The sequence below is a fragment of the Mytilus edulis genome, chromosome 4 (assembly GCF_963676685.1).
Source record: "Mytilus edulis chromosome 4, xbMytEdul2.2, whole genome shotgun sequence".
Classification (NCBI taxonomy): Eukaryota; Metazoa; Mollusca; class Bivalvia; order Mytilida; family Mytilidae; genus Mytilus; species Mytilus edulis.
The window spans coordinates 24,362,378-24,388,436 of NC_092347.1; the positions used below are offsets into that span (position 1 = coordinate 24,362,378).

The 26,059-nt window shown below is 32.3% G+C and overlaps 1 protein-coding gene and 1 long non-coding RNA gene across 3 annotated transcripts in view; both read left to right on the forward strand.

The window, feature by feature from the left end:
- Nucleotides 1–18,169, forward strand: part of LOC139521754 (15-hydroxyprostaglandin dehydrogenase [NAD(+)]-like) — a 42,407-nt gene extending 24,238 nt beyond the window's left edge. For both annotated transcript variants that reach the window (XM_071315337.1, XM_071315338.1), the window contains exons 4-7: nucleotides 8,855–8,948; nucleotides 9,686–9,762; nucleotides 11,480–11,625; nucleotides 17,944–18,169. In XM_071315337.1, the coding sequence (XP_071171438.1) occupies nucleotides 8,855–8,948; nucleotides 9,686–9,762; nucleotides 11,480–11,625; nucleotides 17,944–18,064 (438 nt within the window). In that variant the 3' untranslated portion in view covers nucleotides 18,065–18,169. The remainder of the gene's footprint in view (nucleotides 1–8,854; nucleotides 8,949–9,685; nucleotides 9,763–11,479; nucleotides 11,626–17,943) is intronic.
- LOC139521755 (uncharacterized) lies at nucleotides 1,248–6,694 on the forward strand. Its single transcript, XR_011664059.1, has 3 exons — nucleotides 1,248–1,319; nucleotides 5,017–5,104; nucleotides 5,979–6,694. It is a non-coding gene; the product is annotated as an uncharacterized lncRNA (long non-coding RNA).
- Nucleotides 18,170–26,059: the final 7,890 nt, after the last annotated feature.

Here is a 26,059-nt window from a genome sequence, read left to right on the forward strand (position 1 = left end):
TACTGAAGTTTATATTTGCTACTTTTCTTCTTAATTTCATATAATTTTTTTTTTGATTTTTTTTCTTCGAAAAATTAGTGGTGTTGAAATAGGGAATGGACACAGATACCTTATCACATTTAACCAAAGAAATGTTGTATAATGTCATCAATCTGTATTACACGTAGACAGGATGTTCTCTAGAAAACTATACGTTATACACACCCGAGAATACACGCACTGTCGTAATGGAAAATTACTGTATGTTATAGTTACCTGTAATCAGCTTTGCAACACCATGTCATGACAGTTCAAAAAGATTTTCTTCAAATCAAATTGGAATATTCATTTTTTCTGTAAAATTTAAAACTTTAAAAAGTAGACTTTGACAAAATTATGAAATAGAAAGAATTGAACAATTTAAAATCGTATTTTAACAAAGATTTAGATATAATTTTACAACGATCCTTAAAAAATAACCAAACAAACGTTGAATCAAACGATATGAACCTACGCAGTTTTATATTAAAATACTGACACACACCAGTTTGCCATCTCAGTATGCAAGGCAAGGGCTCGGGCAAGGGTGCTTGGTGAGGTGCTGGAACTTGATGTACATGTATCATTAAGTTAATACAGTTCCGTTAGTATTGACTGCCTTTTTACAGAGACTTTCTATTCTTACTGTTATCAGTTAGTATAGACGGTTCCTGGCTTAGAATGATTCTCTGCTCAGCAAATGGTGCGTAATTAGCATTTGAATCAAATTTCTTGTAGAAGTAAAAAACACAAATTAATGTATTTGACAACTTTATTCAGGAGCACAGTCTATATTATCCGGCGTAAATAACTTCGAGATTTATGTGGAAGTTTACTCTGCTGCTCGATCTATGCTAATCGATGTTCCAGTATATTTCATATTTATATTTATTCGTGAGGCCTCGTCATCGTTTATTTTCACTAAAAGCACAGTCGCCTAAATATTTTATATGGCGAAAAAATTGCGAAAATTGGGGGAAATAATATATTTTTAGTAGCATTATTATTTTAGAATCTTAAGAGGTTGCTTGCAAATTTAACTCTAAAATGAGAAGTGTATGACGATCAATAACGAATATATACATCAATCATGTGTGCAAGATACGACGGCGACTATATAGGGTCTGCCATGAGTGCACTTTGTATGACCTGCATGTGTGCACCCAGGAGGTCCTCCTGAGCGGTGTTTAGACGTACCGGGAAAATCTTAACTGATTCAGGATCAATTCATCGGTGACACTCCCCTGTCACCAGTGATTCTTTTTTGCTGACATTCTGAAAAAGTATTGTGTAGTCCCTGTGTAAGTGTTGACTCTCAACTTGCACATGTGATTTTTTAACACTCCCTGGACTTCTGCAAAAACAGAAAGTCACAGGACAAAAAGTCAAACACATGTCAAACTCAGGCATAAAGTAACAAAGTTAATAGGACAAAAAGTCACAAACAATTTGTTGACAATTGATTGAATATAAATGAAAAAAGATTTTGAAATATCTTCTTTTTATTACATATATTCATTTTTAATTTTAGGAAATTGTTCATAATATAAAAAAGAAGATGTGGTATGATTGCCAATGAGACAACTGTCCACAAGAGACCAAAATGACACAGACATTAACAACTAGAGGTCTTTACGGCCTTCAACCATAAGCCAATATAAAGAAGGTATGGTATGATTGCCAATGAGACAACTGTCCACAAGAGACCAAAATGACACAGACATTAACAACCATAGGTCACCAAACAGCCTTCAACAATGAGCAAAGCCCGAGGTAAAGCCCATACCGCATAGTCAGCTGTAAAAGGCAATCATACTATATCTTTTTTTTTATATTTACATGTTAAAAAATGCGTGCAAATGTAATCAAAAGCTGCACACAAACGTAATGATTTTTGTGCGCAAATGTAATGGTAATGTGCGCAAACCTAATGCACTGATTTATTTGTTTTTAATAAATTTTAATTTAAAGTTGCTATATCATGTTCATGTATAAAACTTCAAGAAAAATACAAAAAGAGTGTTTTCTTGTTCAAAGAAAAATAATCTCAAAACTAAATTGTGACTTTTTGTCCTGTGACAGTGTGTGACTTTTTGACTGTGACTTTCTGTCCTGCATTCAGATTGAATAGGGGAGTTTGGTTGACCCCGCCTCCCTCTATCTGAGACTACTATCTCAGTGATGAGCTTTATGTTTCATGTACAAATGTATTGTGCTTGTCATATATATGTATGTCGGATAAAAGCTCTACAGACCTTTAATATGTTGTATTGTTATATGTATAACCGACAATAAATAAATAGCCCCTAACAAGTAAGAATTAGGTTACTTCTTTTTGTTTTGACATCTTGCATGGGTTTTTATAGCCCCGTATTAAAATTATGCCCCCACTTTAAAAAAGGGGGGGGGGTATACTGTTTTACCCCTGTCTGTCCATCCATCCTTGCGTCAGTCAGTCCGTCCGATGAATATTTTTCGTCCCATTTTCCTTAGGAACTACAATAGAAGGATTTCTGAAATTTGGTTTCAGGGTTAAATAAGTCAGCTATACTGTGTGATGCATTTTCAGATTCATCACTCGACAACTTCCTGTTTTCCCAACACTTGTATGATTTTACACATGATAGCCAAGTTGAAAGTTGAAAACTAACAACCTAATTTATGTACAAAAAAATTGAAAAACAGATATGTTACACATAAACAAACGACAATCACTGAATTATCGGATCCTGACTTGGAACAGGCACAACCATAACAAATTGGCCGGGTATAAGGAACTTTGAAAATATTTAGTTTTTGTGGTTTGGTAAATTTTCCGGATACTGTAAGCAATAAGGCCCCTTTATTTAGTGAATGAAATAATTGTAAGATGCACTTAGCTGTCTGTCATATTTTATATGAACTTGACCTCATTTTCATGCATGGTTCATTGGTCAATGAAACACTGCATTGTTTTGTCAGTTTATCATATGTTTAAAGTTACAGGTAGATTATATTTGGTAGATATGAAACAATTGTAAGGTGTGCATGTCTGAATGGCAGATTCATATATAAACCATGACCGCATTTTATTGTACTTTGGTCAATGAGAAGTTTTCTTGGTTTTGTCATTTTATCAGGCCACATTTAAAAGAATGTCTGTTTCCCCTCCCCGGGTCTACCCTTTGTAAACAGACCAGTAAGGCAGGTTTTTTTTAGCTCACCTGACCTGAAAGGTCAAGTGAGCTTTTCTCATCACTTGGCGTTCGTTGTCTGTCGTCCTGCGTCCGTCGTCTGTAAACTTTTACAAAAATCTTCTCCTCTGAAACTACTTGGCCAAATTCTACCAAACTTGACCACAATCATCCTTGGGGTATCTAGTTTAAAAAATGTGTGGCGTGACCTGTCAAACCAACCAAGATGGCCGCCATGGCTAAAAATAGAACATAGGGGTAAAATGCAGTTTTTGGCTTATAACTCAAAAACCAAAGCATTTAGAGCAAATCTGACATGGGGTAAAATTGTTGATCAGGTCAAGATCTATCTGCCCTGAAATTTTCAGACGAATCGGACAACCTGTTGATGGGTTGCTGCCTGTGAAATGGTTATTTTAAGGAAATTTTGCAGTTTTTGGTTATTATCTTGAATACTATTATAGATAGAGATAAACTGTAAAAGCAATAATGTTCAGCAAAGTAAGACCTACAAATAAGTCAACATGATCAAAATTGTCAGTCGACCCCTTAAGGAGTTATTGCCCTTTATAGTCAATTTTTAACAACTTTTCATAATTTTTTGTAACTTTTTTAAAAATCTTCTTCTCTGAAACTACTTTGCCAAATTTAACCAAACTTGGCCACAATTATCATTGTGGTTTGTAGTTTAAAAAATGTGTCCGATGACTCAGCCTACCAAACAAAATGGCCGACATGGCTAAAATTAGAACATAGTGGTAAAATGCAGGTTTTGCTTTATATCTTTGAAACTAAGACATTTAGGGCAAATCTTTCAAGATTTAAATGTCCATCAGAATAAGATATATCCCCTCACAAATTTTCAGTTGAATTGGACAACCTGTTGTTGGGTTGCTGCCCTAAAATTGGTGATTTTAAGGTAATTTTGCAGTTTTTGGTTATTATCTTGAATACTATTATAGATAGAGATAAACTGTAGACAGCAATAATGTTCAGCAAAGTAAGATCTACAAATAAGTCAGCATGATCAAAATTGTTAGAGGACCCCTTAAGGTGTTATTGCCCTTTATAGTCAATATTGAACAACTTTTCGTCATTTTTGTAACTTGTATAAAAATCATTTCTAAAACTACTTGGCCAAATTTAACCAAACTTGGCCACAATCATAATACTAGGGTATCTATTAAAAAAAAAAGTGTCTAATGACCCCGCCTACCAACAAAGATGGCCGACATCAGTAAACACATTAACAGTAAGCGACACAGGCTCTTGAGAGCCTCTAGTTTTTTTTAACTGGATGTGATTGTCATAGCATGGTCACATGAATGGTTTGACTTGTCCAGTCCAGGCCACTTATCAGTTGTTTGTGCTCAATTTGAGTGTATTTATTTAGATTATCAATCCTTCTGCTTTCAAACACTTTCCAAAAATGGAAACAAATTATTTTCAGGAAAAAAATAATTTCGATTTTTTTGTGGAAAATAATTTTTTGACCCGGGCGCTTATTTTTGACCCGTGTGGGGGGAGGGGAAACAAACATATTTTTAATTTTGGCCTTAGATTTTTTAAGCATAGGTCTACTTGTTGTATGGAATGACTACAAGGTATCATATAAAAAAAGATGTCTGCCTGCCAAGGTTAATTTTACTGTGACCTCATATTCATAGAATAATGATAATATTCATGATATTGAACAGCAAGAATGATGAGTAAGTTGATGTTATATACACCCACAAATAAGACAAAATTTTCAGTTGCCTACTAATATGTAATACATGTAGTAGTTATTTTTGTCATTAAATGATGTTTACCCTTTTATGTGTAGGGCAAGAACATGAAAGATAAAGGGGAAACTATAAACAGAAGAAATTATCAACAAAATAAGATTTACAGAGGTCAACAAAGCCTAAATGGTAAGTCCACTGTTATAAAAAATTTTGTCCTTGAATAATAATTAAATATTTATTAAAATAAGATGTGGTATGATGAAAGAGAAAACTATCCATCAGAGTTCAATTTAGTGGATGTAAGCATTGTAATTACTTATTAGAGGCCATTGATGACCTGTAAGTAATGAGAAAACCCATACCCTATACATGTTATAGTAATCTATAAAAGTCAACACTAACCAAATTTGAAACAGAGCATCAATTCAAACGTCAAATATACCAGACTAATTTATAAAAACAAAAAATTATGAAAAATAAAAATGACGGGTATGAACCAACATCAACCACTGAACTATGTACAAGCACCTGATATTAGACAGGTATAATATGGCTGGGTTGATATAAAAATAAGAAACACTTAGCAGTCTGATTTCCAATGAGACATTTCTCCAATAGAGATCAAATGACATTTAAGGAGGCTCTAGGGTATAACAATTTCAGAAAAATGTTTTAATATTTTTTTTTCATAACTCAATTTATTTATATCTTTATCATATGGTACACCAAATCATTCAAAACAATCAATTCTGTTTGGCCCCAGATGACTTTTAAAATGCATATATCATTGAAAAAGCTCCAAATTATCTCCCTTTGGTGCAAAAAAGCCATTTTTTGGCATTAAAAATGTAATATCTTATTTAACTCATCGGTGGCCTATATTTTTTATTATAATTTTAAATAAGCTGTACTTTAACTAAACTATTATAAAATTTAAGCGATTTCTGTAATTTAGTACTTGAATATTTAAATGAAAGTTTATCATATTAATCATAAACATGATAAAATAGCCATTTTATTGATCTCTTCACTGATAATTTTTGAGTTTGTGTATTTGTAGGTCAGAAATCTGGATTTTCATGGTCATCATTCACAGATCAATACTGAACGGAAAACTTAAAGCTGATATTTTTCTCCATAGTGCGACTTTTTTATTAATTTGAAATGGAACATGTTTTTTCCTACATTTATTTGAAAGAGGAAATTTCAACATGATGACTATAAACGAAAAGGAGTCATATCATCACGATCATTGATGCACAAGAACTTGATCATATAAATACAACAATGTAATTATCAATTGAAAGATGGAACGAATGAACAAGATATTAGAATGTTGTTGTCCAAATAAACTTGCTTTGTCTTCTCATTTGAATCTCTCCATTCAATAAAGATGTACAGAGGAAGATCTTTGAAGAACAGATTGAAAAAATGTTTTGTCTAAGAATTGCAGGAATATTCTAGTGAATGAAATTATTTATTGACTTCACTCTTATATAGTGGACTGAATAATTGTACATAGCAAGCTGTGAATAAAGAAAGCAAAAACTTTAACAAAAAGTGTTTATATTATAAATTTGCAATTATAAGCATACTATTATGTACACCACAAAGTTATATATAATTCAAATTGTTTGCCTATACAAGTATTGCAATGAACCTATAACAAAGAAAATCTTACCTCATGAAAAGAGTGAACTATTCAGTCAGAATATGAAATATTTTTTCAGTTCTATTTTTCATAATAGAATAAACAAGACAAAGATTTCAAAACAATATTTTTTCATTTATTTAGAAATTTCATCATTTTGTTTCAGTGAAAGGACTTTATTCTTTGACTGTAAAATATTATTATTATACATTCCAAAATAAGAATAATATTTATTGTCATATAAACAAATAAAAAACATGTTTGTGACAAAATTTAAAAAAATTATATATATGTATATATAAAAAATAAAAAAAAACTCGTATACATTTAAAACATTTTACTACCAAACAGCATTCATTGTAACATACACATAACTTTATATTTATATATATATATTTATAATTTTAATCCCATAGGATTTTATTTTGTCCCATGGGATATTAAAAATCCCATGGGATAATTATAGTCCCATGGGATTTTTTTTTGTCCCATGGGACAACAAATATCCCATGGGACTACAATAATCCCATGGGACCAAAAAAAATCCCATGGGATTTAACCAAAATCCCATGGGATAATGGTAAATCCCATGGGATTTTGCCCTGTCCCATGGGATATTGAAAATCCCATGTTTTTATAATTCAAATTGCAAAATAAATATGAAAGTAACAGTATAAAACCAATGAAATTATTGAATCCCATGTAATTCCGCACATTTTGGTTATATACATGATATTGTAGCTCTTGTTTGAGGCGGCGGCGGATTTGCAAATGAGTGTTTTGCAAATTAAAAGTGTCCAGTGTTCATTCTTTATACCTCTTTTTTCAATGGAATGCCAATTATCATAGTTGGAAACAGTGGATGTTTATAATTTGGAGCTACTCACTCTTTGCCATTGCATATGGCAATGGTGGCCACTTTAATTGCAGTATTAAAATTCAAGGACTGTGGTACCTGTATGACGGACAGAATATCATAATGTAGAAAGTGGGCTAAAAAAAACAACAGAGACAACAGCCAATGCCAGGATACAGACAGAGCCATGCACTTTACATTTTACATCAATTAAAAAATTAAAATGAATTTTATGTAAATTTTATGGTTTTGAGAAAAAAAAATGTATTTCTGATCCACATTAAAGAAAAAAATTTTGCTTTCCTTCTCATAAGAAAAAAAAAATTTATCGGAGGAAGGTTCTGAAATTTTTTTTATGAAAATAATAAAAATCCCAGCCCCCCCCCCCCCCCATAAGAAAATGGTTGTTACCTAAGCTCACTTCCGGTTCAGTTGTTCATATTTTGGATCTGTTTTCAGTTGGGACAAGGGATGGTATACTCCAAATTAAACCCTTAAACATCTGTTGTTTGAACTGAACCCAAATAAGAAAAATGTAGGGACCACCAATCAAGTTTTGAACTTAAGAAACTGGACTTTTATAAATTCCCTGCACGAGCATGAAATCTTCTCCTCGGAAACTACAGGGCCAATTTCAATCATATTGGCCACAACCAGCCTTAATGTATCTAGTTTAAAATGTGTGTCAGATGTCCCCACTTGACAACATGACTGACATGTCTAAAAATAGAACATATGGATAAAATGCAAGTTGTGTATATTATATTGGAAACTGCTAGATATAAAGAACATCTGATTGGGGCAAAATTTATCACAATGTTGAAATTTCCTTTTTTTCTATCTACGTCAAAACTGTCGGGTCTAGAGTAATTGTCATTGAAAGAAAATGTTTACCATTTTATTCATTTTTCCCATTCATTTGAAATCTATAATGGATAGACAGAAACTTTAAGTAGCTAACATGATCAACAAAACACTATCTACAAATAATGGAAAGATGGCCGAAATCGTCAGTCGACTCTTTTTCAAGAAGTATTTGGCCTTAACTGGCAATTTTTTACCGTTTCTCTCATATTTTGGTCAAGAACTATGGAATGATCAGAGAGAATTTTAACTACTAAATTATCAGCAATAAAAGTTCAACAAAGATTTTTTTGGTCATGGACTATATTCTAGTCAACAATGTTGGATAGTGTTCATTGTTGAAGACGTGGTCTCTATATTTATCTAGGCGAGCGACTCAGGGTCTTCTCTAGTTTTCAATTTGGGTCCTTTGATCTCCTATCTCATCACCTGAAGTTATATATGATTATTGCATTAAGTACTCATATATTGTAGTCATTGATAAGAAAGAGAAATAAATATTAAAATAAATACATAGGCATGAACATTGTAACTGATATTATTTGAAGCTTTTCGAACTTTTTAGACAGCAGTGATACATGGGTCTTTGTTGGCAATGAATCATATGAAGAATAAAAGTACTGGTGGAGGTTTAATTGTGAATGTTTCATCCTTGGCAGGTAAGACACATATTGCTGAATATAACTTCTGGTACATATCATAGGAAAGTAACTACGCGCAATATATTTATCTTCAACTACCAGGTACATTATAAATAACATGAAATACCAAAGGGTTTATCGAACATAAGCCAACAAAAAATAACTGAAGGGCAATCAAAATCATATGAAACCGAGAAAATAATAAACCAAATGGCACTCAATTTTTTTTTAATCCAAACTAGAAAAAATATACCAAAGGGCATACAAAACCAGAATCCAACGAGAAAAGAATAACTGACTGAATAACTCACAAAACCATAATCAAACGAGAAATTGTTTTAGCCGAAGGGTACAGAACGCGATATATAATCAAACGAGAAAAGAACAAATCAAAGAACACACAAAACCATAATCAAACGAAAAAAGGTGAAAAAAATAACGAAATATTACACAGAAGTACTAAAGAAAATTTATTGAAAGATTGTGCAACACGAAACTTATCAGGAACCGGACGTAGACGTAAGCTCTATCCATAAAAGGCAGCAACTGCTTCTTATTTAAACCTGGCATAGTGAGGATGACAGAACTGTATGCCCTTGATAGAGTACACTTTCCAATTAATAAGATCGACAACTCAATATCTATTCCCGACCTCTCACTAGATAGATATAAACACAAATAAAATGTATTTTCTCAATAATGCACATAATATATGTATACATAATATAAACACACAATACAATTAATTATTGTAGGTGTGATGCCAGTGTCATTTTGTCCAGCCTATACAGCATCTAAACATGGAGTAATAGCGTTTTCAAGAAGCTGGGCTGTGAGTTATTGATCGTTTTAGAAGTGTAAACATATATACATATATTCAGACATACAGACATATATACTCAATATCGCCCCGAGTCTTAGATAATAATGAATGAATAACACATAAAGACTAATCAAATGTCTGTTGTCAACAAAAAACACCCTTACTTTAAATACATTTTATGATATGAAAATAAACCACTGGAAAGGTTCCCGACTTGATACTTGTTTTTGTAGATCTCAAGTTTCTCCATTGAGTCGTGGTTATATACATTACAAAAGGTACACAGAAGAACTTATAACAGGACAAAGACTTACAGGAGAAACACCTTTCCACTGGTAAACTAGAACGTTGACTCACATTATTTTACTGAAAACCAGGTTTAATACTTCATTTTCTACTTACGAAAATGTATTTATTAAGTCAGGAATAGGACAGTTGTTATCAATTCGTGTTTGAGATTTTTAATTTTGCCATTTGGTTACGGATTTTCCGTTTTGAATTTTTCTCGGAGTTCGATATCTTTGTTAATTTACTTTTTACTTAAGACAAAGAATGTTAGAAGTTTCTAAATTCAAGCTACTATACTTAACCTGCTGATATGAAATCATGGTATCAAATATTTAGACGACTGTTCTTCACAGAAGATATCATATAGAAATGTCATAAAATGTATTGCAAATGCAACTCACAGTAGGAATAATGAATCTTTATTCAAAGTATAGGTTATGGAATTGATATTCAAACCGAATAATATCAGACCCTATCATTGTCCAGCAACAGTATAACAATAAAATGTATCAATTGCAAAATAAAACCTCATACCAGTGGAGAACACTATTTAAACTAGATTACTAAAAACTTGAACCGTTAAAACTTGGGAGTAAAATACCACTTTTGCTTGAATTCCAGCATAATTTCACAATAAATGTTTATATTTATGATTTTTGTTGAAAGAACAATACAGTATATGATCAATAATTGTGGTTTATTTTGTTTCTATGAAACTACTTCTAACATTGTCATTAAGAACCTTGGTTTATATTCTTCTATATATCAGCAACTATCTTTCAGTAAATCTGAAATAGAAACACATAATGTCATGCTTATGATGTTCTCATCAACTGGGAGATACATATTATATATATACACATTGACTGTATATTTGAATGATGCTAGCATGTTGCTAAATTAAAAGTTTATATAGGGAAAATCCCTTATGTCGTTAACTTTAATTCGCCGTTTCAAAATCTAATGCATTCTGCGTAATAGTTTCAAAAGTGTACACCAAAACGTCGTGATTGGTTGAAAACGTCAAAAAACAATGGAAATTTAACCAATGTCATGATGTTATTATCATTTTGGGGTACGAACAATGAAATTACCCATAGTCCTTAAGATTCTGAATCAGCTAATTGTCAACCAACTCTCATTATCAATTTTCACACAATTGTAAGCCAAGTTTCCTTACAACTGTCATCCAATTGAGAAGTTAAGCTAGCTATAAAACCCGGTTTAACCCTGAAGTCTACTCTGGAAAATGTCTGTACTAAGTTAGGAAAATGTCATTTTTTTTACTTGATCTGTTGGTTGATAGCGTTTGATGTTGTCAGTTGTTATGAACTTCCCCTTTTTTAATTTGCCTTGCAGTTCGATATTTCTGTTAACCTTATTGCTGATGAAAACCAGTTTCTAATTTTAATAGAACATGCAAGTGTTATGTTTTCAGCTGCATCCTGATTTGAAAAGGAACAGAATTAGGATTACATGTTTATGTCCAAGTTTTGCAGACACTGATATTATTAAAGGCACTGATGATAGAGTACATGGACCAGAACTAGCCAGGATGGTTATGAAACAATATGGTTTAATGGTGTAAGTAAAACTTATATGATCAGTATGACGTCATAAGGAAATTGCTTATTAGTAACTGTGCTAAATATTCAATGTTGTGTAAAATAGAAACGTTTTTGTCTTATTGTCTTTGGTTGTTTACTGTATTGCCAGCATGTTCATTTTCTTTTTCTTTTCGTTTAGTGTCATTGTAGATTATTCTATAAGCTTTTATTTCATTTGTTTCCCCTTTTTCACTCTCTAAATGAGTCAAATACTTTTCAAGTGAGAAAAAAATATGTATAAACAAATTTAATAATACTTTTAGATATTTGGATGATATTTTGGCTCTCAATAATGACGACTTCAGTATGTATATTAAAGAAATTTATCCTGTTGAACTTACTTTAAATAAAGCTAATACTAACAATGGCCCCTGCCCTTTCCTCGATCTTGATATCTATATCACTAACGGAAAGCTGAATACTCAAATTTATGATAAAAGAGACGATTTTTCATTTCCTTTCGTTAATTATCCATTTTTAGATGGTGACGTTCCTTTGCCACCATCTTACGGTGTTTATATATCTCAACTTGTACGATTCGCTCGTGTATGTAACAATGTTTTAGATTTTAACGAGAGAAATTTATGTATTACTGAAAAATTATTACATCAGGGTTTTCGATATCACAAACTAGTCAAAACATTTACTAAATTTTATCATCGGTATAAGGACATCATTCGTAAATATAGCTCAACATGCAGACTTCTTATACGTTCAGGTATTTCACATCCAATTTTTTATGGAAATATTCTTTATAAAGCACAAAGGTGTCAGTATTCACCTCAAAAACTAACAAAACCTTTGAATAGACTTATTAAGAAGGGATATAGTTACGATACTGTTGTCAGGTCATTAAAGATTGCATATTTTGGCGTTAATATTGATTCACTTATAGGGTCTTTGCATCGGAACTAAACACATTTATTCAAAAAACCAGTTGTTGGCATGACACGGGTTATGTTCTTCTCATATATGTTATTATTGTATGATACTAAACCCTAACGGGAAGGATTGTGCCTGATGTTCATATGATGAAATCATAATCTTTCAGTCAATTTAATTGAAGTCTGGAGCTGGCATGTCAGTTAACTGCTAGTAGTCTGTTGTTATTTATGTATTATTGTCATTTTGTTTATTTTCTTTGGTTACATCTTCTGACATCAGACTCGGACTTCTCTTGAACTGAATTTTAATGTGCGTATTGTTATACGTTTACTTTTCTACATTGGCTAGAGGTATAGGGGGAGGGTTGAGATCTCACAAACATGTTTAACCCCGCCGCATTTTTGCGCCTGTCCCAAGTCAGGAGCCTCTGGCCTTTGTTAGTCTTGTTTTATTTTAATTTTTGTTTCTTGTGTACAATTCGGAAATTAGTATGGCGTTCATTATCACTGAACTAGTATATATTTGTTTAGGGGCCAGCTGAAGGACGCCTCCGGGTGCGGGAATTTCTCGCTACATTGAAGACCTGTTGGTGACCTTCTGTTGTTGTTTTTTTTCTATGGTCGGGTTGTTGTCTCTTTGGCACATTCCCCATTTTCATTCTCAATTTTATATCTGGGAAATTTCTGATTAATACATCAGATAGACCAACCCATTACTAAATTTACTTATGATAATCAATATGGATTGTGTAAATGAGATGCAACAGTAGTTTACTGATGTTCAAAACTAGTACAATTCTCAAAATACAAATCAACAAAAAAATCAGTTTGTATAAACATAAACGGAGCAAGATGGGTAACTTGGAGTTTCCTGTTATAAATCATACAGTCGCCATGGAATTAAAAAAAGTCAAATGAATTAAAAATTCTAATGAGGAAATATGGTACTATTTTAAATTTTCGAATCAGACAACCATTCTGATTGTTTTTAAAGTTCATAGAACGCAAAAAATATGTCGCTCGTGAGTTGAAACACAGCCACATCGTATCAGTCTACCAATTAGTAATAATGACCCTAAAACTTGTAAGGAATGTCAGTCAACCTCCTCATAACCGTGCTAGATGATGTTTTGCGTAAGAAGCGGATCTTTGTTAATGACTTCCATATAATGTAAATGTGGACTAACTCACGCGTAAAGTATCGATTAGAACATGTAAATACCATACTATGTGGCAGACAACATGTGACAACACATGTGTTGAGAAATGAAAAATTATACTTACAAAAAGTGAAACGTCAAGTTGTCGTAAATCCTTGTTTGAAGTCGCACGGTTTTGTCAATTTCAAGAAAAAAAGCAAGATATGAAGCAGACCTTTTTGTTTCAGCTTTATGTTTTATGTAAAATTCACTGGAATATTTTAGATTCAAGCATTCGATGAAATAGGAGAACATCATCAAGATATCTGAAAGTTGAACTAAACAATTGACCAGATTTGTTTAAAAAGGCTTTTGTATAAGTTCAACTAAAAGGTGGGGTGTACAATAAACTTAATACCCATTGGAATACCGATTATTTTTGAACCATTGATCTACCAAATTCGACAATATTGTCAATTATAAAATCATTTATTTCGATAAATTTTAGCATCCTATTTCTGATTCTTGTGTAAACTATGTCGATTTCTTTGTCGAAATATCGGTGAAAAGTATTTGGATTTAAACAATTACAGCCTCAAGTTGCTGATGTTAATTGCAGCAAAAAAGCAATAAATGTATGAAATGTATTGGTACTCACTATGAAACCAACGAAAAGCTCAGCAAACACCGCTTTTCGTTCTGTTTAAATAAATTGTATATTTTCCGATATGGGTTATGATATATGAAATAGATTGAAAATGAAAAGTAGCAACATTATCATTTATATTTAAGTTTGTGGCATAACAACGTCAAATATACATTTTACTTTATTAATGGTAGTTTTAAGGAAGTTCGCTACTCAGTTTCAAAATAATCAGTGTTCCATAACAGTAGTATATAATGATAGAGGATCAATTAAGGAATCAAAAAAGCAACAAAAAATAAGAGGTTAATGCGCTTGTTTTTGAGATATTAGGCATTGAATTTTTGACTGAAAAATGTTCTTTCTTGACTTTTCATAGCTTTAACATTGACAAGTATTAGTTCTCAAAAACTATTAAAAAAAAAGATTTTATAAGACTTTTACAAATGGTTTATAATTATACATGTAAAAAATTTACAAAAAGAAAAATGGGAGTCAAAGGGAAAACATTTGTAAGGCTTTCAAATGAATAACACCAGAGGATTTCGAAACTCTGACAAAAATTCCAAAACATGACAAGCAAACATCCTTAAAGCCCCAGTCCCACTAGACCACGATCGCTCCACGTTCACCGCGATCTAAAATAAATTCAGATCGTGGTGAGGTAGCGGTATGAGCGGCATGAAAATGTAAATTTTCATTGCTTTCACGATGCTACTACGTCCTCATTACGCTTCTTTAACGACCCCGCTACGATTATACCACGTTCTCACCGCGCTTATTCTGCGACCTCACTACGCTTATCAAGATCTTTCTACGCTCATCACGTTCTCACTACGACCATACGATTGTTATCCAATTGCAAAACGATCTTACCACGCTTCTACTTCGATTATAGCACGTTCTTACCAAGATTATACTACGTTCATACCGCGATCTTACTACGTTCTCAGCAATAACGTAAATATCGTGTTCCATATAAATGCAGTTCCATTCCTTCTATTTCTGATTAATACGTAGATTTCTCGGACACAATACAGTCATGCCACCAAAATCTACTAGAACACGTGGACGTGGTGGTAGGGTTGATGTAGAGGCAGAGGGTGCAGCCTCTGATAGTAACGAATCCTGATGAAGCAGAGATGTTGGACCGACCAATCCAACCTAAATTACAACCTATTGCTGGTCCAACGAAGCTTAAATGACGATATTTCAGTGAACGATAGCAGAGATGACACAGATGTGTCAATAGATATCAATAGATATAGGAAGATGTGGTATGAGTGCCAATGAGACAACTCTCCCTCCAAGTAACAATTTATAAAAGTAAACCATTATAGGCCAAGGTACGGCCTTCAACACCGAGCCTTGGCTCACACCGAACTTCAAGCTATAAAGGGCCCCAAAATTAATAGTGTAAAACCATTCAAACGGGAAAACTAACGGTCTAATATATTTAAAAACGAAAAGCTTGGTTGAGCCGTTAGAGAAAATGGACAAGAAGTCCTAATTACATACAATCAAACAAAACCTGGAGAGATTTAATATAATTTATGTGAAAATGACAATGAGAATTATGGTCGTAGTATGCACGTAGAAGAGCGTGATGAGGACGGCAAGGGCGTTCTAGAATCGTACTATGGTCGTGAACAGCGTGGTATAGTCGTAGTGGAAGCGTAGTTGGGTCGCAGTGAGAACGTGATGATCGTAGTGAGGTCGTTATAACGTCGTAGTGAGATCGTAGCGCAGTCTCTCCGAATAGAATCATGCTTTTCCTACGCTCTCGCTACGATGGTACAGCGACCTGATTTCACCACGACCGCACCACGATTGTTTTGAACATGTTCAAAGTTTGCCACGCTCATCACGAGCTTGAAGACCTCACCACGACCATGATACGACTTTACTGTGATCGACACGATCGTACTACGATCATCAAGATTTGCATTTTTTTTTACAGACCATAGTGCGATCGTGGCCTAGTGGTACTGTGGTATAAGGATGATTATAATACGTTTCAAACGGATATTGAACAATAATTTAATGAGACATTCATCCCGATGATGTGTTAGTGTTCAGAACATGTGACCATGAAACCAAGATTATTTTAAATAACGTACTTATATAAAAAGAAAAACAAGACGACTTTATATAAAAATAAAATTTTACTGGATAAAAACACAAGGTGAATAAGTACAAAATGTACAATAGTATGTTCATAGATCTGCAATTCTAGTAATGTAAAACAGCTTTACTTTGGAAGTAGAGCTGTTGTTTTCTTACAGCATTCATTTCTTATTTATAAATCACTACAAATGTCACATGACTGGTCAATGCTTGCATGCACCTGTCATAAGACATAAGTCAGGAACCTATTGTTTAGTGGTTGTCGTTTGTTTGTGTGTTTGAAATGAGTTTCTCGTTTCCTGTTGTTTAATGGTTCTCGTTTGTTGGTGTCTTTCAAAGATGTTTCCCGTTTCCTGTGTTTATATAGATTCGACAGTCACTGTTGGTTTTCCTGTTTAAATTGTTTTACACTAGTTATTTTCTAGCCCTTTATAGCTTGTTATTCGTAAAATTTGACTTAGATGGAGAGTAACAGTTGTCATATTGGCTCTCATACCACTTCTTCTTGTTTATATTGTTGAATAAGAGTCACGCATTGTATATCAAATACATTGGTATTGTAAAATAAATTTATAAATAAATATATGACCATGCAACAGTAAAGTTTTTATTGTTGCACAATGTGCAAAGTTTAAGCTGAAATATAGATCTTGTTTTTGTCTAAAGATATGGACGTTTTATGTTATTTATATAGCCTAGAAAGCATTTATTTTCAAGATCGAATGAATATTAAGTTAAGTAGTATTTTTTCACCAAATTCACTTCTTTGACTAATGTCTACACCAAAAAGTCGGTAAGACTAGAAATATTATAATCAGGTGAACAGAAACTTATCTAGCACACTTTTAACGATGTAAAAAAAAAAAACGTTTCGTGTGCGTTGAGAAACGTGTATTTTAAGATAATTTTGATAGATTGTGAAACCATTCTGTAGAATTGTTGATGATATATTTTAAGGATTTTCACCCAATTATGTTTTTCGCAAGTTTAATTTATTTTAATTATGATATCAACTTTCAGTGCACTCTTTAAGTACCAAATTTGTATACAAACTATGTCAAATAGCCCATTTACTGGTCATTGACATCAACAAAGAAAACACACACCACATAATATATACAGGCGTAAAGACCGTCGTCATGGAAAATTGTGTGTTGGTCTTTTACGTTTTGTATTCGGTGACACATCTTGCAAGATGTACCATTATTACCATGGCCTTAATGACAAATAATATGCATCTTATTAATAGAGGTTGTATTATGAAGTTACATCAGGTCGAATGAACACCAATCACACTTAGGGTAGTCGAGTGTGTCGACAGGAAGAGTAAATCCTACTATCCTTTCAAATGTCATAAAAAAGGGATAAAAATAAAATGGACAAAATTACACAATATATATAATCTTGCAGTGTACACTATTAAATTCGAATAGCTACTCTTATAATTATATTTTTAAGTAGGTGAACTTGATTTAAAAGACTGTTGACCTATTATTTTTCAGGACTGATCGTGTTACAGAAGCTTTTCTACGAGTATTAGATGACGGTGATAACAATGGTAAAGTGATGATGGTGACGCCTAAAATTATGGACTATCATACATTTCATGATCCCAAACTTTAATAGACATAACGAAACTAGGAAATGTAATAATAATAATTTAAACTACATGTAGTTATTTATTTGCATATATTCAGTTGCTTATTATATACAAGAGACTCAAAATTGCATTATTCTCTTTTTTATACATGAATCTATATCAACGTGTTTACAAGAGGTCAACTGTATTGTTTTCTTTAGTTTTTTTTTTAACGTTAGTTATTAATATTCAGTAACTGCTGTCAACATTTCCATTTTAAAACAGCGTCGATTTATACCAAATTTATTGGAAAATAAACTGACAAAACTATGACTAAAAAGGAAAAAGACAAATAGACAAACAACAGTACACAAAACACAGCATGTACAACTAGACTGACGATACGAACCTACAAAAAACCCCTAAAAAAGGGTTGATTTCCGGTCCTCCGAAAGGGTACGCAGATACTGTTCCATATGTGTTACCCGTTGTGTTGCTCATGCAATTACACACCTGGTGATAAGTCCAATTATGTAAGTCACATATGTAAGGGGACGGGATTGTGGTTTTGACAATTGGAATACATCCGTCGTCATCTGTGAAACAGATATTCCATAATAATGAACCAACTCGTGATGGGGTCGTTAAATTTGCGAAGGAATAATTTCACCTTTACCACTTGGAACTCCTGGTTTTAAAGCTTAATGTGAGCAGCAACACTCTATCAGGGAAATCATGATAGGTAGTACATGTCTGAAATATCGTCTCGATCGGGAGATATATATATACTCCGTATGCAGGCGCTGGTGGAAGGTTGCAAAATAGAAATAGAAAGGTCACAATGTATAATTTGAAATAATCTCTTTGTTTCGTAAAATAGTGTGTTCAAGCATCCCACATTGTTAATGTATATATTCAAGTCAAGTTGTAAGGTAGACTCAACTGTGCTTGTGTATCCTTTATCCTAAGTTGAATAGGATGATGCGTTCAACAAAGTTGCAAACATGTTAAATTATTTCGTGAGGGAACATCATCTACTTAGCTGAAAGTAAAGATAAGGATACTGCTTACTTTTTTCCTCCAAAGAAGTTCCTGTATGAAGTCAGCCTCATATGAATAAAGAAACAATTCGGCAAAAAGAGGAGTTGATTTCCAAGGGAATGCCGATTTTTTGTTGAAAAATAAGTCATCCAAATGAACAAATATAATGTCGATGAAATAAACCAATATATTTTGATAATGGAAGTTTTAGCGAATTTTGTGCTTGAATCGGATTGATTTCTTACAAAGTACGATTTATCCTTCCCTTTGGGCCAGATACTGGTATCTTTATTGGCAAGTTATTTTTTTTATGCAACAAAACAGATACACAATTCTTTCAATTTGATTTTAGTTTTGAATAGGGAATACCTGTGTTCAGTGTAGGAAGGTCAAATATTTTAATACTGTTGCAAGATGAAAGAGTCTTAGATTGTATGTACTCTAAAAAGATCTTGGATATGTTTTAGTTTTCATATCTGATGTAGAATAGGTAGTTTCGAAATAATTTTGAAGCCCAGCTTTAGATGCTGATTAAATTGATGTTAATTATTTAGAAAGAGGTAGATAGTTTGAAAGACCAATCATTATAACGCTGTTCGTAAGGACATTTATGTAGTTTATGTATCAAATACAGCAAAGAAAGATTCAGATCTTCATTTTTGGGTCAAAATCCAAAGGAACATAGAACAAACCTATGATTATTTAGGATTTTCTCCTTGGTAAGTGTCGTTGGGGTGTATTTTGATTTCCAAATGAGTTGTCGATACCTAATACCCTTATCAAGCTGTTTATGTAATATGATTAAAACTCAAAAACAATGTTATTTTTGGCTTTATTATTTGGGGACAAAACAAAATTTGCATGGGGGTAGAGCAGACGTTTTGAAACATTTTGGTCTTTAAAGATTGATAAAGCAAGGGTGTTCGTAAACCCATTAAATTCTTTTTGTATCAACAACTTCACAACTATAATCCATTCGAAAAGAGCATGTATACGTCTTCTTTCTCGCTTTTATGTGTGTGTTACATGTCGGGGTTGTGTCGTAGTTCTCTTATATTTGATACGTTTCCCTCAGTTTTAGTTTGTAACCCGGATTTGTTTTTCATCTATCGATTTATGAATTTTGAAAAGCGGTAAACTACTGTTGCCTTTATTCAACCCAGTGTCTGGCATAATACTCGTCTGAATCCATCAGTATTCTTAAGTTGTGTTCTTGATTGACGGATTTAGCCTTGATGTTTCATGCCTCTGGATAACACATTCTGCAGAAATATAAGAAATAATAGCACAGTGGTATTTTTGACTGACTTATAATGAAAGATGTTGCCGAATTTGGTGGCATCGACACCTTTGTTGAAAAAGGAAAGTTAAAGAAAGGATATTTTCTTCTTTTTATGTTTTCCAATGCGAACTTGTTTGAAAAGTCTATGATTGGTAATATCCGACATTATTTTGAGGTTTATAACAGTGTTTTCGTAACATAAGTTGTACAGAGAATGAGGTTTTGAAAGAGTTAGTGAATAAAGCATCGTGCGTGCGAATATGATGAATACCCAACGGCTTTTGTATAAATGGCAATAAGTCATTAATAGAAACATAATGGAGATAAGATGTTATATACTAGTAATGACTATGTCGATAACTGCGTAAAAGTAAACATATTCAAATAAAGGATTGAATGATTAGACCGATTAAAATGCTGGTAACAATGTTGCTTTCATTTTGAAAATATAACATTTTTATAACAACAAAATACGAGTCAAGGGATTAAAGTCGTTAACGTTTTAACTACATTTGAGAAAATTGATATCGTTTAACTCACTTCTGCAATTTCATCGATAATGATGAAATTATTGACATAACGTTGAAAATCTGAAGTTTTATTACTTGCTTTATTCACGAAATTGAAATATTGTATCAATTATAATAAAATCGGTTATTTTCAACTGACAAAGTGTCTTTCGCCGTAAAATTTCCTTTCTTAGAAATAAAAGAAAATGCAAAATAATTCCGAAATGATAAACAAAATCAAACGAGATGTTTTTTTGAATTTGAATTTATTGTTTTTCAAATTGTAATGTACTTTTGGGAAGGAAGAAATAAAATCTAGGATATGTTAAGGTAATAATTGCAGATTATCTTCTTTTTCTCTTATTGAACAATGACATTCATATACTATTTGTATTATTGAACAATGACATACATATACTATTTGTATTATTGAACAATGACATACATATACTATTTGTATTATTGAACAATGACATACATATACTATTTGTTTTATTGAACAATGACATACATTTACTATTTCTTTGCTAAAACCGGTGCTACTTTATTTTACGCTAAATGCGATCAACTGCAATTTAAATTCTATTACAGTTCTGATTTTATTGAAAAATTAATAAGCGTAGTTGACACAAATTAAAATATAGTATCTGATCAACAAGAATTGATACAGCATGTTTGACAGTAAATGGCACCGTTGAGACAAAAAATGTTCATGATGTCACTCCAATGGACCAGTTTATTATTTATAACTGTGAAAGCTAGTTTATTTTACATGCAAAAAGAAAATTATTATGCTGTTTGATGGCATTAAAGTGTAAAAGACTGAATCATTTGTTTCTGTAGATTACCATATTTTGATCAACCCTGTGGCTTAGTTTAAGTTATGAATATTAGTGCACTTGAACCACTTCATGAAAAATAATAGCAACATTAGATCATACATAAACAATTTCCTAAGAGATTTAGAAAAACCTTTGCAAGAGACATTTTCAAAGCACCTGTAGCGGCCTAAACGTTTTGTTGTAATAATTCATGAACACATATTAAAAGCTATTCGAAAATATATTTGGTAAACCATAATTTGATGACTACATGTTAAGAAAGTCAAACATAACCATAGTTCACACTAAAGCGTAAACACCCTATAAATATATAACACTCAGCATATAACAATATATCGTTGTAAACTAAAATATACTCTACTACAGTATACTATGATGAAATTAATGTCGCATAGGAATCAGAACAATCAGTCACAATAGAAAAATAGATATAACAGTGACAAAAAGTGGATAATTTAAACAATCATCACAAAGCATATCAAAACTCAAACCTCATCAAAATCGCATGATGAACTCAGTCTCTGAGTTCAGGCATTTCCCTTTCCAATCATTGCTCTTGTCGTGTTGCTGTTGGCAAGTAAAAACTCCAAAATTAAGTACCATTGGGTGATGTCTGGAATGAAAAACAAAATGATCGGATTATAAATAAGTTAGTTAATGACGGTAATAGGTTTTAGTCGTATGGTTTTTTGTATTTTTGGTCACTTGGTAATTTTCCAAATATGAGAAAAACATAATGGTATATAACATATTTTTAGACTGAATGCCTAAAACGATATCAAATAAACGAAACTATTGTTTGGTGTGATTTTATATACAATATATTTCCCAAAATATTTAATTTACCCTTACTTGAGCAAACAGAAAATTAAAAGAAAAACTTTCAGAAAAGGTATTACAAAACTATACGTACTTTCTACTTTTTTTTAACTTTAATTTCAAAATTTCTTGCCTTTTTTTAACTCTTTTTACGAAAATAAATTCTATGTCTTACCACAAATAACCCCCAAAAAATCGATACAAAACATTACTATTAAAATATTTGATATGTTTATTTTTCATTGTGACGTGCATAAACGGATGGTTAAGAATTAATACACCGAGGGGTCAATTCTGAATATATTTCGTCTTAGTAATTGCTACACATGTCCGTTGTAAGCTGTGACAAGGACTTTCCAACCTGTCAACTAAATAATGCTGTACATTAATCTTTCGATGATATGAACCGCAACTACACATTAAAAAAAAACATGGTTCGATAAATACCATGCATATTATCAACAACAACTATATCTAGGAAATCCGGTTAGGAAACACAAACCATAGATATCGTATCAACTAATAAATGTATGATCAATATATATGTGCGGATGAGAGAAGGTGTTACATAAAATGAAAAGTTCACTATAGGAAAATTGAATCATTACATTGATCGTAAAATAAAGTTCTTAGATATGAATTAGAACTAACTATAAATAAATATGATTTATATTCTTTTAAATTCAAAGGAATGGATGTGATCATCAAAGATATCTAAAGTTTGATGTATTCCATGAACCAATTTAAATTGTTTTAAAGACACTGTTAGGTACTTAACATTCTTCTTGTAAATCGCCTGTGTGTTGTGTGTATCATACAATTAAATAAACGAGTCGCTACGAGAGGACCACAATTAATTCCCGAAGGGGAACAAACTGTTTACTAAGCAACAAATCCATTAAAGATAATAACTATGATGTCAATTAAGAGAAAATAATTTTTCAAGATGCTAAAGAGGATTTATTGTTTAAGTATAAGTTAAGGGACTCTCTGTGTTGAATTTTCCTTGGTGTTCTATAAATGTTTGTTATTTTACTTTTTAATTCGATTTGATCTTTTCACAATTATTTATGACAAATCAGACGACTTTTATATTTTCGGTAGTTTTATTTTCCATTTGCTGACTGTGATTTTCCTTTTTCTTCAATAAATAGTAGGTTTCTGTATGTTTAAATACGCGCTTGTTTATGCTTAATTTTCACGTACTGTTTTAATGTTTTTAAATAAACTTTACTTTAATATTTTAACGCAAATATATAGAGTTATTTTGATAGTATTATTTCATTTGCAGGAGTTTGATCACAACCTTGTAATTCACAAACAGTTATTTTTGTTATAAATATACTACTTAAAAGTTTGTTTATAGTTTTTGTATTAAATTGCTGTAAAAACCTATGTTTATATTGCATTCGATCTTGTTTTTCTGTACTGTTTTTGAATTTTGTCCGAAATTTCTCGGAAGAAACGCAGTTTATATAGCGCCCACAAATATGTTTAAGCCCGCCACGTTATTCTTGTGTTTATTCAAACCTGTTGTATGTATAATCAGTCTGTATAATAGTCTCATATTGTAATTTTCTGTAGTCTCTTATCTTTCTAAAATCTCATTAGGTGTAAATATTCCCTATAGTTTCATGAGGTGGTTGTTTGTTATTTGTGTCTGAGTGGTATGCAAAGACTTTTGTAAATGTATAGTGTCAGTGAAAAGTTTAATGATCACATCAACCTGTTTTTTACAGCTGTAATTTAGGTAAATTATTTTCTGTGTGTATTGATAAGAAGTCCTGATTATTTCCCGTGTGTATTGATGATAATTCTTAAATGTCCAATTGTTAGTACAAGTAACTCTCCTGGTTGAGCAAATCACAATTAAAGTCAAGACAGCAACCCACATATTTTAGCATTGTAATCAATGACCTACTCCAAACAAATTTAACATAAGGGATATCTGTGTGTTAACCAAAACATAATACTTGCAAATCACACTGGCTAAAGCAGGAAGATATGTTAAAATAATAATTTTATTAAAAATAATCAAATCAGTTTTGGCCCTTGAGAAACACTCAGCATACAAAATAAAATTTTGAGTTCCTGCCTGAGCAGGTCAGCTTGCGTTACCTCCATTTAAAGGAAGAAACTGCCTGCCCGACAATGCGCCAGCCAGGAAGTGGAGTGTCTCCACAGAGAGGATGAGAATAGACATCTCATCTGCAGACGGGTTGTGCAAGGTCTGCATCAGGGGATAGCCCATGTGGTGCTATTACAAGTAGTAAGTAGCATGGTCTATCAAACTGGCGCTGGAATAATTTTGATCAAGTTTGTCCCCGAAATGCTTGGGGATGAATGAAATTTTAGAAATGACCAGTGATAAAATTCCATCAAGGTTCAAAAACACAGATGGAACAGCTGAGTGCCACCAAGCTGTAGCACACCAGGAGCCTGTAGTTCTAAAGTTGTGGTTAGTTATTGTCATATTTAATTGTCGTTTCGTTTTCAGCATACATTATGACGCTAGTTTTCATTTTAGAATAAATTCTCTTGTTTTGTATGCCAGGATCTTTTAAAAGTAACGTTGCGATATAGGTTTGATCATTTGAGAATGCCGTAATGTACCTTTAGTTGGCCATATTTTTGTGTTCTACGGTAGTTGCCTCATTTGCATTCAAACATATGGTCCGAGTACACAGTTATCGTCCTTTGATTTTCGTTGTCCACGAATATAGTCCTTAGTGTGGACAGTGTGTTACTTGCCAATTTTTGTTATACCCCTTCCAAATTTATTTCTCCATGTTTTATTTCTCATATAGCAAGTAGGGGGGTGAAATGACACTGTAAAAACATTTGGGTCATAAATATTAATGTAAAGTAGTGATTAGGTCCTGCTGAAAAAGGTCAAAATTTAGCACTTCGGAAGCTGTCAAAAGATTTCAAGACCCCCTTAACATAAAATTGTCCATATTTTGAGTTAGAGCTGATGAAGTTTTCTATAATTTTGATATAATTTGTCCCAAAAGTAGTACAACACACTGTAAAAATATTATTGAGAAAGCGCAGGTGAGATTTTTTTTATTTTCATTTATTGTCTAAAAGAAATGCACTACGAAATAACTGTGTACTCGGACCATATCATTTTTATCTGTTTTCATTTCAATAGCAGAATACATGTTTTTTTTATAATCACTTGGAAAACATAACCCACATAACATTGCATGTCTAAATTGACCTGATGTGATATTATGTGTACATCTCACTGGTTTGTAACTGGAATTCTTATTAGATTTCGGCACATTTTTGGCTATCCGAAATATGGATAATAAAGACAATCTAAATTTAAACATTGGTTTTAATTATAAAAGAGGGACAAAAGAGGTAATTATAAATGATATCTTCACATCTAGAAACAAAATGACACATACATTGTAGAAGTCCGACACACTGAGTTGGATTTTAAGCGTGATAGCTAGTAAGATTATAGTCCGTTACACTGTCAGTATACATTATTTGACCCCAAGACAAGATAAAAAAGACAAGCATCGTATTGCTATT